This window comes from Larus michahellis, chromosome 1 (assembly GCF_964199755.1).
Source record: "Larus michahellis chromosome 1, bLarMic1.1, whole genome shotgun sequence".
NCBI classification, from domain to species: domain Eukaryota; kingdom Metazoa; phylum Chordata; class Aves; order Charadriiformes; family Laridae; genus Larus; species Larus michahellis.
The window spans coordinates 111,787,637-111,803,128 of record NC_133896.1 but is presented as its reverse complement, the minus strand read 5'-3'; the positions used below and the strand labels follow the sequence as shown (position 1 = coordinate 111,803,128).

The 15,492-nt window shown below is 37.2% G+C and overlaps 1 protein-coding gene across 6 annotated transcripts in view; it reads right to left on the bottom strand.

Annotated features, from left to right (window-relative positions):
* Window positions 1–1,838: 1,838 nt before the first annotated feature.
* Window positions 1,839–15,492, bottom strand: part of ROBO1 (roundabout guidance receptor 1) — a 537,087-nt gene continuing 523,433 nt past the window's right edge. For all 6 annotated transcript variants that reach the window (XM_074599365.1, XM_074599346.1, XM_074599356.1 and 3 more), the window contains 4 exons: window positions 13,731–13,883; window positions 5,645–5,953; window positions 4,172–4,371; window positions 1,839–3,556 (listed from right to left, as the gene is read on the bottom strand). In XM_074599365.1, the coding sequence (XP_074455466.1) occupies window positions 3,542–3,556; window positions 4,172–4,371; window positions 5,645–5,953; window positions 13,731–13,883 (677 nt within the window). In that variant the 3' untranslated portion in view covers window positions 1,839–3,541. The remainder of the gene's footprint in view (window positions 3,557–4,171; window positions 4,372–5,644; window positions 5,954–13,730; window positions 13,884–15,492) is intronic.

Below are 15,492 nucleotides of genomic sequence, written 5' to 3'. Positions count from 1 at the left end.
TAATTCTTTAAGTAAAGTCGCAACGCATTAATGACCAAGTTTTACTGTACGTGAATGCCAAAGACCAAGTCAAGTGTGTATCAATACTGATTAACGGCAGTTATAATTTTAAGATCAAGTTGTTGTATATTTTACCTTCATTGCAGTGTTTTTGGTAAAACCACAATGCACTGAGGACCCAGTGGAGGTGGCAAGAACTCTGTGACAACTCTGCGAAACTTTGTCTCAAGATACTGCTAACCACAACTGAATGCAATCACGAAGCAATCCAAATAACTTCTTAGGGAACACCATCAACCAAATTTATAATAACTTTTAATAAAAAAACAAAACACCTAATTGGGTAAGATTTCCCACTCACCACTGTTTGAGGTCAAAACTTCAGCTGGAGTCTGACTTCTAGTGAAGCTATACAGATGGACATGGACATTAGCCGGGGATCCGATGCCTGGTTTCCAGTGCGTCACCATGCCAGTAAAGAATGAAGCGAGTTCCTGTTATTTCACGCATGCAACACCAGTGTTTCTGGACAGATATACCTTACAGAGCTCCAACTAGACCCCAGTTTTGTGATGAAGCACGCTACATATTTGACAGCATCTTCAGCTTTTGTGCCAAGTGGCTGACACACTCAGGGACCCTGCCTCGAGCTCCACCTCCTTCCCCATACTCTGCTATGGCAATGGCTTGGTCCCAACCCATGAGGCCATTCCCAGCACCAGGTAAGACAATCAGCTGCTGAAGCAGTCTGTGACCATCAAATCAACCTCTCCTGCCTCCTCCAAAGGGAAGGTGCAGGCCAGATGGATGTCTCCCGTGGCACAGTCTGGTCTACAGGCTCCTGTCTGGATTATGTTGGCAGCTCTAACACATGCCAGTCTGAACTCCGCCATGAGGGCTGAAGACACCCCAAAAAAAACCCCGCTAAGCAACACAGAAAGGTAACATATTTAACTTAATCTACTATCCTAATATCTACTTCAAAGCTACAATTATGAAAAAAAATATACTTCGGGCTTACGTCTGATTAAGTTGTCAAGGCTCTAGCACTCTGCTGTGGCAAGATATTTGGTGCAGTAGTACCCTGCAGCGCCTTAGGATCTGGCTCCAGACTGTTTAAAGCTCTTGGGAAAGAAGTATGGCAGTCAAAAAGACAAGAGGCAAAAAGGTTTTGTTGAATAAAAGATATAGTGACTTTTTTTTAAGGAAGGTGGTGGCTATCTTTTCTCTCTCTTTTTTTTTTTTTTTTTTTTTTTTTTTTTAAACGGGCATGATGGGTGTAGGGCAAGAAAGGGAAAGGATGAGGTGATTGGTAAGAACACAAGGTTATGAAAATGCAAGAACGGAAAAGGGACCATCCCCTACTCGACTGTGATCCACAGCAGGACTCTGCCGACCACAGAATGGCTGCAGTGAGGGACGATGGCAGGCAGGTAAGAAAACTTGTATTTGTGCAGGCCCCAACAAACATATGACTCATAATATTCATTCCCTTCACATATTTGGATCTTATTTCCTTTGTAACAAATGTATCTCACCCCTGAGGTGAATGCTTTTGTTGGTACAGATTTTCTTCATCAGCTCTCTCTGGAAATTGGCAGGCTAAGAGACGTTTGCGTTATCACAGTTCATGAAGCATCCAGAAATCAGATCTTTAAGGCAATCAATTGTAATTATGTAAAATCTTAGGCTGCGTACAGCTCTCCCACTTTGTTCATGCTACTGTATAACAGCATGATTTCACTGGAACAGATTCTGACTCTTATCAATAGAAAAAGATCAGAGTTGGCCCTAAAATTACGTTTCAGGGAACACAAGAAACTACGCAAGAAAAAGAATGTATTTGAGAACATTTTTAATAAATAATGTGACAAAAATTACTTTTCTGATTATTGGATCCTCAGTATGCAAAATTATGGCTAAAATATGAGGTTTCTTACATGAACATAATGAAAACATTAATCACATGGATTGTTCCTTTAGTACTGCGCACCCTTTCTATGGAACCTTTCTTTAAAAATTAGCTAAATGAAAAATTTCAGTCCTCGGTAAACACCAAAACACTTTTTTTTTTCTTCTTTTTTTTTTTTTTTCATTGGGGCTAGTCCTGATAGCTGTCAATAAACAAACACACATTTTTCCATTAGCACCAATGACAAAGAAATTTTATAATTACAAAAAAGATCATAAAATCTACAGACAGAGGACATCATTTGGCAAATTCAATGCAACTAATGCCTCTATTTCAGTTTTAATGATAATCCAATGTTGAGAGAGGCCACAGCAAAATTGATAATTTTCTGTAAGTCCAGGAAAAGTGAGAAGTGTTTTGATTATGGCCCACATTTACGTTTGTTACTTTACCGTCTGTCATCATTCAAATATTCCAAATACAAACATAGAGCATTAACAAAAAGATGAAAAATATCCCAAACAAATGCTTAACATTTTCAATAAGACAAAAAAAAAGGTTAATAGTTACAATGGTTTACAAACAAAGTTTAGTGATTGTGCTTTTAAAACCAAAAAAAAAAAAAAAGATAAGCAGTGCATTACAAAAAAAATTCATTGCCAAGATCAAACAAAACTTCTTTAAGTGGCACTTCTTCTTTAAGGTGAATTGACACAAGTAGAGGTCTGAGATTTGGGCCAGTAACAGTTAATGATATTACCCAATCATTATTAAAAATGTCCATTGATTTTCCTGCTCATTTTTATAAGCATTGTTGAAGCTGAAAATTAGAAAAAGTTTCAGATAAACTTGCTCATGCCATGATTAGGCAAATAGCAATCACATTGGCTTACCTCCTGCCTATCCCAAAGGACATTTTTAATAAGAATGTACTTAACGATGAAAATGGAAAGACAAATCAAAGTACCACAGGGGGTTTAAAATGAGTACATATTTACAATAAGAGCCACCTCATCCCAAATTAATTTTACTTGCATTTGTAAAACTGTATCATCTGCAAAAGGTTAGCAAGAGACTGGCAGAAAACAGGACACACGGTCTGTACTGGAATTGCAAGATACCATTTGCACTAACTGCAGACTACAGTGAAACCCCGAGAATAAAAGAATGTTCTGCGTGGTGTTCACTTTGGGGCTCTTTTTGAAAAAGGCTGTATTACTTGCGACGTTATCGATGGGCTCACTGGTGTATGGGCAGTGTATTAAGCACCGCCTCGATGGGGAGAAACCTCGGGATCCCAGGCTCTGGAATCCCCTTCTGTTCTAATCCTGAAGCAGCAGCTGGCCCAAGTACCACGAAGAGCAGCTTACCTGCCTTCTTGGGCAGCGAAGGTGATGCACTTAGCGTTATGGAATAGGCAAGGGCCGTTCCTAATAAGGAGGGTTTACAAAGAAAGAGTAAAATAAAAAACTAGCATTTGGATGGCATGAAGAAAAATGAAAAATTGTACACTCTGATTGCACTGAACATTATTTCTGGCGTCAAACATCATCAGACTTGAGGCATCTTAAGTGATTTTTTTTTTTTTTCTGATTAGATTTTAAAAGCCTGTTACAGTACATGTCGTCTTCAGCTTTCTGTTTCCTGCATGGAAAAAAAAAAACACATAAATGACTACATGTTAGATTTTATTATTTAAAGTTTGTTTCACATACTTCTTAGAGATTTGTTACCTTTAAATAATAATTACTAATTTTAACTGTGTGCAGCAACGTGACTGCGTGTTGGATACCCTTTCTACAACCGGGATTTAAATTGAATTCATATCGTTAGGCAGGAAAAAAAAAGAAGAAAAAAGTTCATGCCTTAATATGTAAGAAAATCTAAAATGATAAACTTTCAAAAAATGTGAAAGGCAATGTCAAGGTGTTCTTAGATGCTCTAATACTTTAGCTTCACTTTTGAAAGAATCGGATAGTGTAAAGTGCACATTTAAATATTGTATTTCTGTAAGTTCTGTTCCATAGGTTTTAGTGTGGTGACAGTTATACTATGCTATGTATTACTTGGTTTTTATGTTTTTGACACATTTCTTAAAGTTTCTTTTCTTGGATTGCGCATAACATTAACAGACAGATAAATGTACCAATTTTTTCTGAAGAGAAATATTTCTGGTTCAAAAGTGTTTTTTCTTGGCATCTGTCTAAGCACAGAAAATAGCCTTATTCTAGTTATCTTCAGTAGTACAACCGCTGTTACCTCCATCTCTTCTTCTTCCTCTTCTCCTTGTTCATATGCTCCCAGTACTTGCATTTCTGCAACATTCCTTCGGGCTATATTTGCTTGATCTGCTCTCTGTCTACCTCCTGATCCTCTCGATGACATAGAGCTGGAGGAGCTGGGGTCTCTAGGATTATTTGATGTCGGAAACGTTGGTCTAGAATATGGCAGGATGTCCTCTGTATAATTAAATATATGTATTGTTATGTTTACAAGCCCAGAGATACTGAGATGCTAAAATTTCTGCACACGGTTGATTTATTTTACTTTTTATGATCCTCAGTAGGTTTAAAGTGATGCCTGACAGGAATATGAAATACACTGTTTCCATAATAGCATCATAGAAGCTTTCTCAAGGAAATTTATAGTATTCACTTGGTAACATTCACCACAGAAAAACTAATTCATGATTACTGTCCACTTCATTTCAATTTACGATCACTGCTCTATGTTCTACAGGAAAATGAAGAAAAAAACCAACCCTTGTAGTATATTTTCAATATGACTGAGTAGGAGGAAATGACAATACATGCATGATACTCACAAGGAGCTCACGGCATCTAAATATTAGACCATGTATTTCTCAAAATGAATTTGAAACAAAATTAGTGGGCATGTTTTACAATTTCCCCTTAAGGTAAACGTCTAATAACTTTTCTCTATAGTAATCCACCGTAATCAGTACCAATCTCTTACTAATGTGACCATTAAACCAGCTTACTGCCCAATCATCCCTGATATTGACCCTGGATACCTGTAGGAAGAAAGGACCAGGCTTTTGCATGAATCTGTGTTGAAAGCCTTAGTGAACACTTGGCAAATTTCATTAACTATGTTCCATTAATCAGGAATTAGTAATCTTACCAACTTCCATAAACAAGAGATTACATTGATCAGGTCTGATTCATATAATGCCATGTCGGTTAGTTTTTATAACTAATGCATTACTACTATGGCTTTCTTATTATTTAAACAGGAATAGGTTTACAAATAGACAAAAAAGAGCCAAGTGCCAATTCTTTGGTAGAAAAGTTAAACATCTGAGTTACAGATCTACTATCTGGCTTCACTTAGATCCTTTGTAAATTAGATTATAATTAGATAGATTAGACATAACTAGACTGTAAATGTATGGTAGGGGCAAGGACACTGATCTTTACAGCTCTCAAGAAGTATTTCTGTTTGGGCTTCCTCGGCGTTAGCTTTAGTACATGATGGGTGCACAAGGAAAGCAAGACAGAAAATCTATGTTTTTCATAAGCTTTTGTTTCCATTTTATCCTAATTAGAACCTGCACTGTGACCTGTATTAGCACCTATGATTACAACAAGTGGTGACAATTCAGGTGACCTAACTTCACTGTCACCATTGGTGTGAGAGACCTGGAAAGAGCTGCCTCTTCCCTCCGATCAACACACAATGCTTCATCAAACCCAGAGCATGCAAAATAACCTTGAAGAAGATGAGTTTTTGCTGGTGTGCCGTCTCGTTTTGGTGCTTTATTTCCTCTCAGTTTCCCATCGTTTTGCTGTTCCTGTGATTCTCTCCGCTCTCCCGAATTTGTCCGCACATCTGAATGCTGTCGCCCATCCACCCCGTCCCTCCCCTTGTAGCTCGCTCCTTTCCTTTCCGCAGATCTGTCTGTTCTCGCTTCTATAGAAGCAAGTTTTGGCAACATGACCGGCCGCACCTCCAGCTGTGATTTGGACTGGGCGGTTGGTGATTTTATAGCTGGAGGTGGCACAGGAGGGGGTGGCAAGTCTACAAAGTTGAAAAAGAATAATAATTACAATGACATCATACACTAATGAAATTAAGAAATAATATTTAAGTTCCACTGAAGAAACAGACGCCCTATTTACTTTCAGCCCTCCCTCTGCCCTTCCCTCTCCACCCCAAAAAATGTTATGTTACTGTTACAACTGCTGATGAGTATTTTTCCAAAGCTTGAGCTTTAAAAATGCAAAGCTCTTTCACTGCTTTTTCAAATCACAATATTTTCTTAAAAATCATCACAAAAAGCCATCATAAGCTTTAGGCACTTGGATATTAATATATCAGCTATGGATATCAAAACAGAGTTAAAAGATATTAGCGTATCTTTGCCAATATTTATCATTTTTGCTGAGTCCATTCAAGAACACAGCAGCTCGTGGTATATAGTTACTCAAGGTTTTCAGTGCGCTGAGTGTTAAAGCAAGTCGGGTGGGGTGTAAGAACATATATCAGATGCACTGATGATACACGTGAGGATAAATTATATTGATTATTGCATTCTTCTTTCAAAATAGTAGGTTAATCTAACATACATATACCTGATATTTGGGTGTCTCCTGAGATATAAAAAAATCCACACTCGATCAATGATGTAACAAGGTCTCAGGAAGAACAAAAAAAAGCAAAAAAGACACACAAGACTTTTGAATTTGTCTCTGTAAGTTAGCACAGCTTAAGGGGTTCTAAAATTCTGTATATTTTGAAATAGTATTTATAAGGCACACATATGTTTTACTTAATTAAATTTTTCTATTCCTGCATTACGACTTAAAACTAGAATATGTAAACTGTTCATCAGGATACAATAGTGCTCTGTGGAATATAAAATGTGAAGGAAAAAAATATAAAACTCAAACTAGTTCACAACAAAGCTGTAGGAACAAATCACATATATATGAGAACAACACGTTAAAAAAACTGAGACGTGAAAGATGTTTCTGAGGTTAATATTGCCAAGTAAGATTGCTAAAAAAAAATAAATAACAGCACTACTAAAAAATGTAACTTCAGCATTTTATAATAAGTGTGCATTCATTCTTTCTACTTCCACAAAAATCTTGGAGCAGCTGTGTTTTTCAAACACCATCACTATATATACAGCTAATTCACAGACTATTCAAGAGAACATTTCAACTGAAAATTTACTAAATTGAGCCAAGAATAAAGGTAGTACTCCTGAATAAGAAAAAAACAGCCATCTAACATATACGTATACATTCAGATATGACAAATGCCAGATATTTTCGAGAGGTTTCCCAGTGACACAAAGCACAAATGACTCGATCTAGCCCTGTGGAAAGGTGTAGCAATGCAGAATTCAGTGCTCTATGCAGGTTTACTGGGCACCATCCTTCACGTTAAACTGGTGACATAACTTGGAACTGCCCTTGGCCTGTTTTAAATAAGCCTGGAAATTTTATCAGATGGCATGATGAGGAATAAAGATGTGAAGTTCACTTCCTAACGTTGCACGCACTTCAAGTAAATGAGATCTCTAACACCGTTCTTACTGCATTAACTCCACTGTCTTAGTGAAAAAAAACCAAACCACCGGAAAAAAGTGAGAAAACGAAAACCACAAAAAAACAACCAAGGAACCAAGAAAATTTCTCCTTGTTCTAATTTATAGCTTGAACAAGAGACCAAATCCATTTAACAAGAAACACAGAAACTTCTTTCCTTCTGTTCCTCTTAGCTAAGAACAAGTTGAACAACTGGCCTCATATTCCTTGCAAATTGTGTAGAGTAGTTTATTTTTCAACCTAGCAGTTTGGGGAACATCTGTTTTAGAGAGTAGCTAAAGGTAAACAATTAAATACTGACACTTAATTTAAGCATCTACTTAACACTCACCATTTGCAGATGTCTTTTAAGAAAAAGCACTGTTGTTTCCAAAACTTGAGAAAGCATAACATAAATTAGCTGGATGCCTGGATATACTAAGTGGCCGAATCAAAATAATTTCATTTATGGAGTGGGAATTATTAGAGTATAGTCTAGTAAGAACAAAGACAGATCTGTGGACAATGGACTGGACTTATTTAACCGAGGGAACTAAAGCTGTAAAATGGAGAGGCAACTTCTGATTCAATAATACATGAAATACAACAGATTTTGGCAAGAAAGCACAGGATCAGTTACGTTGCATTCCTTTGTTATCCATAATGCTTTAAACATGGTTTACCGTGGTAACCTTTGTCTAATACACAACTTTAGCAATGGAAATCTATAATTTCACAGATGAGGGGGGCATTCAGACTACCTCCTCTATGCATCTAAAAATGCCCTGTGAGCTCTAGCAACCAAAGATCAAACCAAACCAGTTTCACTGTGCTGCCCAGACCCGTAGATGTTTAAATGTGCCTACAAATGTGGGCATTTGGATCACAGGGCTCCATAGCCACGTAAGCCTAAGTGTCAACACCTGCTCCAAAAAACTCTAGTCTGAAGAAGTATGTAACATCTTACAATTCAACAACTAGGTGAAAAATCATGCAAAGATGTCAGAATAGCGTGTGATATGTTCCTTAAGCACCCAGTGCATCAGACCATGTCAGATCCAGCCCAAAGCTTATCAAGCACAATAACTGTTCTTCAAAAGCAATGCTGGAGATGGTGATGTTCCCACCTTTTGCAAAATACTTTAAGTGATTATAGAACTTGGTCAAAATTTAAAAAATAAGATAAACTCTTCATTAGCTTGAGGAGATTCAACAGCATTTTCCTTTCTCTGGAAAACATCCTTCTCACATGCCTTCCCTCAGAAAAGACGCCGCCAAATCAGAAGTGGGTGAAGGTACTCAAACTCAGAAGTGCGTGAAGGTACTCAAACTCAGAAGTGCAGGGTTCTGGAGCCATAGCTGTTCATGCAATATCTTGTGTCTCACATTCCCCACTCAGTGTCTCTATTAAGCTATCAGAGTACTGAAAAGCCCTTCTGTTGAGCCTGCTGATGTAAAGGGAGTGTAGATATTTAAACCAAGCCTTTTCAGTCACCCTTGGAGCCAGTCTCCCACAACTGTGGCACAGCAATGCAGGAGCTGAACACCAAAGGGAAGGAACAACATCTTTCCTGTAGCCTGTAAAATACAACTTGGAACAAACTACTTTATTCAAGAATCCTATCCAGCTACACAGGACAATGAACAAAGTGGTGTTAAGTCTTGACAATGGAAAGGAAAGATGCATTAATATAAAAAGTTTCATAAAACAGCAGTTGCTCTATGGTACAGTAATAACTAAAGAAAAGTGATATTCTCTTTCAAGAACATTTTTGCAACCTGCAGGGAAACTATAAAAATCTTCATTACAACACAGTACTCCTCGCTGAGAAGATGCCTTTACAGAAGAAAAAAAAAGAAGCAACTTTTCAGAGGTCAACACTATTACACCCCTGTGGTATTTATTTTAACAGCTCAGATCACAGAGAAAATCCAGATTCAATCTGCCTCCTCGAGTACAAACTGGCACACTTCTTATTAAAAGGAAAATGGAAGCTTCCATTGTAAGGAATAAAAAATAAATCACAAAGCAACATCAAACCAATATAAAGAACTCAGAAGTATTTGTTAAAGGTCAGCTGTGCTTGCATGTTTCATTCATGTCTATATATTACTGTTGTACTGCTTCCCACGTAACTAAAACAATCAAGGGATGCCATTTCATAGCATGGTCTACAGGGGAAACCTTCCATATATGTCTTTTGAAATGAGCAATGATAATTTTCTAAATGAGAACATATACAGGAGTCATGGGATAAGAAAAACACCAGTGGGGAAAAATAATCTGCTAAATTAGTTTGGCACTGAAGTGGAGAAACCACAAATAAGCACAAAAAGATGAACTGTAAGTAGTGACAAATGAGGGAAGTAGGCCTTATTAGGCAACTCTGTTGTTTAAGCTCTATCAGGCTGTAGATTTCTACAGCCATACCCTGAAGCAAACAGCAGTTACAGATTTGATGCAATATTGGAGAAGATACAGAGTGAATTTTTTCCTATTGCATATTTATGCAGGCATGCAAAACTCAAGATTGTTCCTGACTTCGTAAAGCTTTAAGATCATTTAGGATTCCTAGATACATAATAACCTCAGCTACTATTATTCATGTACTGAAGTTATTTTCATGCTTTGTCTTTCAAGAAACATGGCTCAAACTGTACATAATAATTGGATGAATAAACAGATACAGCAAAATCCAATACGATGTATAAAAGCAGTAGGTTGTTGGGTTATAGGGGCTTTTTTTGCCTGTATGTATATTTACATAATGCTTTTATCAAGACAATTTTTACTCCACAAAAACTCCCTCAATAACAAAATCAACACTTACAAAATATCTCACAATGGGATCAAAAGTAAGGACTGCAAAGAGAGCAGGTATCTGAAAATTGTTATAATTCAATAACAAGCTGGGTTTTAGCCGAGGTAAGAAACACGTTCCTACTTAGTTTTTACCTTGCTTGAAATTTGTGCAGAATAGACTTTTTTGTACTGCACAGGTAGAGGGAGACAAAAGTACAAATGATGCCAGCATGCATAATGGCTTAACATGTCAAAGTGAAAATTAAGGGAAATATTTGGCAGATTTCAACTGCCTTTTGTAAGAATTCAGCTGCCCTAACATCATGTCATGGATAACACAGCTAAATAACTCAGTTACAGTCTCAACCAGATAGTTGTGAAAACATTAGTATTTTTAAAAAAAGAATCAGGATTTAAAATCTCGTGTTAACTGTCAATGGCGTAATTTGTATTGAAAGACCTACTGAATCGAAGCAATAGCAAAGCAATTTTATCCTTTTTATCTAAATGCTTACAATTCTGAGGGCTTGTAGCTACTAATAAATCAATTCAAGACAGTTCAGAAGAGAGTATCATATATATAATTTTAGAAAAGACAAAAATATTCTTTTAAAATTCGGTTTCTTAAATTAAATATGTAAGTAGGTCAGGCAAGGTTGAGAAGGAGGATACATCTGTTAGTTGGTTCTTGTGATGCACTCTTAGTAGTTAACTCTCTAAAAGGCTAGATGAAGAGCAATTAAAAATTCATACATTTTAATCCTTACCACCTACCGAGCAAAGATTTTTAGCAACAAATATGGAGAACATTTCACTGCCTGGATGACTGTCAAGGAACAAAACAACTGAGCTGAAATCCCATTCCACATAAAGTAGAAACTGATTTGAACTAATGCTAGCAGAAAATACAAGATTGTTACTACTTATACAATGCAGAGTAGATCACAGAACACTGTCCCTTATTTAAAAAAGGGCAATAGTAGACCTTTTACTGCTACGTCAGTAACGAACACACTTGCAGAAATCTTGCTGTATAAAGAAAAATAAATACATAATTTTTTTAAGACTTACATATATTGCTGTTGATAATACTCTGGGCATTTTCAACCATTTATGCAAAGACTTAATTTATTTATACATCTTTTCTGTCAGCCAATCATGTAAATTCTTCATGACAGTGGTATTTCATGAAACTGCTAGCAAATACTGATTCAGGTAACTGGGGAATAGAAAATTCTCTATATGTGAAATTCCATTTTAAAGGCTGAGGAAGTAATGCAGCAATGTATTTTTCTCTTTTTAGTATTTATTCAATGCTTCTTGCCACCAATAAATGCTTAAGTTCAGAATATCTGCTTTGCTCTACTGCAAACACACGTATGTTTGCCCACTAAGAGAAAAGAAAAAAAAAATCTTTGTATCAGGCACTCCTTTATAAAAAAGATAAGCAACAGTGTAACATCAAGCCAATAGAAAAACCTAAACATATCTGGGAAAGGTCAATTGTGCTTATATGTTTCATTCACGTCTCCACATCACTTTTCTCCACTTAAGGAAAACAATTACTAAATGTTATTTTATAGATAATTCTGAAGGGACAATATATTAGATGTGGCTATTAAAACGAATGGTTAGAATCTTCAGTAAGGTTCCAAATATGCTTATGTAAATGGATTGAGGAGAAACAAAAAATAATTAAAAAGTCTAAACCAAACAAGCCCTTCAACCTTTGAACTGGGTTTTATTAGTTCTGCAGAAATTAAAGAAGTAATTTGCTTTTCCCTGAATGACCATACTGTATTGCACACTAAACAGGTTAGCAGAAATTCTTACCTAATTAGAAAATATGCTGAAGTAAGCAGGTGCTATATAACACAAAACAAATATCGATCATGATTGTCAAATCTATTGCAATATCTAACCACAATGCTCTATGATTTAACTTTGTATAATTACTTTCACAAAAGCCTGTCATCAAATACTGGCCCACCTCTTATTTATTCCTGTGTTAGAAGAAAATGGCCACATAAAACTCCCTTTCAGATTTTATTTCTGATGTCCTAGCTGTTGTGTTTGTATCGAGGCTTGATGCTCAGCCAATTACTCAGTTAAGAGCATTCCCTTCAAGAGAATAAAAGCTGATAAAATGTCCATAAAATCTTGCAAAATGCCATTACAAGGGTCTCAGAAACATAACGTTTCTGGTACGGTTTTGGGATTTACACCTTGTGTTGTCCTTTCACAGAAGCAAACATGCACAAAACCACTGTAATAACCTCTTGAAATCAGATAATATTCCAACAGCTCAGTTTCACTGACAGAAGGGGCCTGGGCATAAGCCAAGAGGCCCAGGTGCACTGTGTCATGCCAGTATTTAATGCAGCCTAATATCAGATAGATGCTAGTGAGCGAAAATACTCAGAATAAAGTACAGATAATAGCACGGACAACCACTCATTGCTAAATTACTTCTGCTCATCGTGCTGTGAGCTTTGTATTAAATTTTTTTGTCAAGTGGCAGGAATCATAGGGAGAAGTGGCTCAAAACTCCCTTCTTGTAACCTTGGATAAGGATCTATAATATTAGGCTTTCATATGATAATGGCAAATGATGCCCCTCTTTGAAAAATTTCAAACTGGTAATGAAAGTCCTAATCAGATTGTTGTTGTGGAGAACCAGGAGGTAGGGAACGATGCCTTTCTTTCCCCTCATCTGTTAGCAAATTTAGCAAACTTGACAAGACAGGTTAAGTCTTGGAGAATTTATCTTACATGAATTTCCAACAAAGCCTGTGGGTTGTTTTATAAAACTGGAAGGTAGCGCTTTAATAAAAGCTGCACCACCTGAGGCATTTTCATTAAAGGCTCTCTCTAGACAACATCACAATGTTTGCATTATCCTCCTACACTCCCAAGGGAATACAAGCACTACCTTTTCAGCAAGAGTTGATATTGTGTGTGAAGGCACGAAAGAAGATGATTAGATTTTGCTTTTACTCACAAAGTAACCGCTTGCAACAATGCTGTGGTCAGGATTAAAATTCATTGATTTGTGCTGCCCACCATTTGAATGGCAAATTGTTTTTTTTCCAGGAACAGAGACGTTCTGAAGGTTTTAATAGTCAGTCATGTGAACGAAGACTTCAATCCTAACCACACATTATTCTCAATGACTGTACTATTTATGCTATCTGGGCTCTTAAATAATGACAGTAATTAGCCGATTAGGACACTACAGAAAACAGGTGCAAGGCTCTGGAGTGGCAGCATCAATGTACAGTATTAAGGAACTCTGGCATTTAAAATGATTAATCTGTTCAGTGTGTTTAGCAACAGGAAACACAAATCACCGAATTCTGAAACATAATGTTATCTCTGTGGAAAAATTTCACACACACACACTGAATGCATATTTAGAAAGGTTCACTGACGTTTTCACCCGTTTCAGTGGACTCACCATCTGTGTAGACTTCTCTGCGCAGATGTCCTGGCTGGTGTTTTTGCTTTTTGGCAGGTCGGACCTTCTGTATTACAACAGCACTCATGTTGCTGTCGGTAGACACGGGGCTGGTGGGTCTAGGACAGTGTGATGCATGAAAATGTCTACGGCCTGGAAATTGTTACAGAACAATAGCTATTATTTTTTTTATCTAAAATGAGACGTTTCACACTTTCTCTTTTCTCACATCAGAATGACCTAGCTATACAAAACCTGAAAATGCACTGTTGGAACAGTGATAAAACTCATCCTTCCTGTAATCAGTTTTAGAGAGAGCCGTAACTAAATCGAAGCATTTGGTATCCTATCAGTAGACAGGCTGGCTTAGTTGCACAGAAATTATCCAACTGGACGGTAGCTGGTAGCTCCTGCCCCAGGAAGCTGAACACTATTGGCACTTAGGCACGGGCAGGCTTCTTGCCTTCCAGAAACAACAAAACATTTCACTTTCAGAAGGGTTTTCATCTCCCCTAACTCAGGCGGCACGAGGCCACCCATGCCATAGCAGGTCTCGGGTACAGATGGCCTCTCCATCTCTTTGAGTGAATTACCAGGAGTGCGTCAGGGATGTACGACTGGGATTTTATCACAGCTTAATCGCTGATAAGAAGCGTCACATTTTTAGGCTGTGCAGTCAGGTACGGGTAACATAAATACATAAAAATGACTGCATAACATGAACTTGACTGTTGTAAAATTATTTACCTGTAATAGGAACAGGATGTAAAAACATCTTTTCTAAATATATAAATTTACACACAGATAGACACAAAAATTTATATGAATGTATATGTAGAAAATGGATAAAATCCTGGTCCTGTGGGTACGAATGGGAGTTTTGCCACCTACTTCAATCGGCCAGGATTTCATCCAGAATTACTAAATTACCTCCCCTCTCACTCTTCATGATGAACAGCTGTGTTGAACTGAAACAAAGGACTGTTAACTGGGAGAGGATATCAGAAATGGGAGGAAGGCTGCAAATCAGTGGAGTCAGGGTGGACACAGTTGAGACAGAGTACCTCTTCTCCAGGTTTGGCAGTTTAATAGGATTGATTGGCAAAACATTCATGGATCTGCTTAAAACCTGCATCCTACACTGTGGTATTCTTCTCTCTTAGCTGAACTATATACAATATCCATTGGGCCTAGTTACTGAGCAGGTGACCGACTACCTGTATACACCCAGTGTTACTAGTAACCAGTATGTCGTAAAACACTAAACATTTTAGCATATTTCATATGTCCAGTGGTGATTCACGAGAAAAAAAAGTAAGAAACATATGCATAAGGCCATGCTGCATATTCATAATCTATATTCTAAACTGCAACCAATAACAGCTCTCAAATTACGTATTCAACACAAACCCAGTTCCTCTCAATAATACAGCAGTAAGAGCGTGAACAGCGGTCTTCAAAAGGTAACAACAAAATATAGAATGGAAAACAAATACATTACAATATTTTTTCAAATCCAGGGCAAATATGACTCTAAAGGTTTACTATTTATTTGGACATTTCAATACAGAGGGATTAGATCTCTCATGAAGAGTGACTGAAAACACTGTGAGCCTTATACTAAGAAAAGAATACAATTCTGTAATCCTTCCCCCCCCCCGCTCCCTGATTAAATGCTGTGTGGAAATCCACCAGCAGGGCTGAGGTTTGGCAATAATCAATGAGACAAAAAAACTAGGAACTACTTATGAAAAACAGTGTA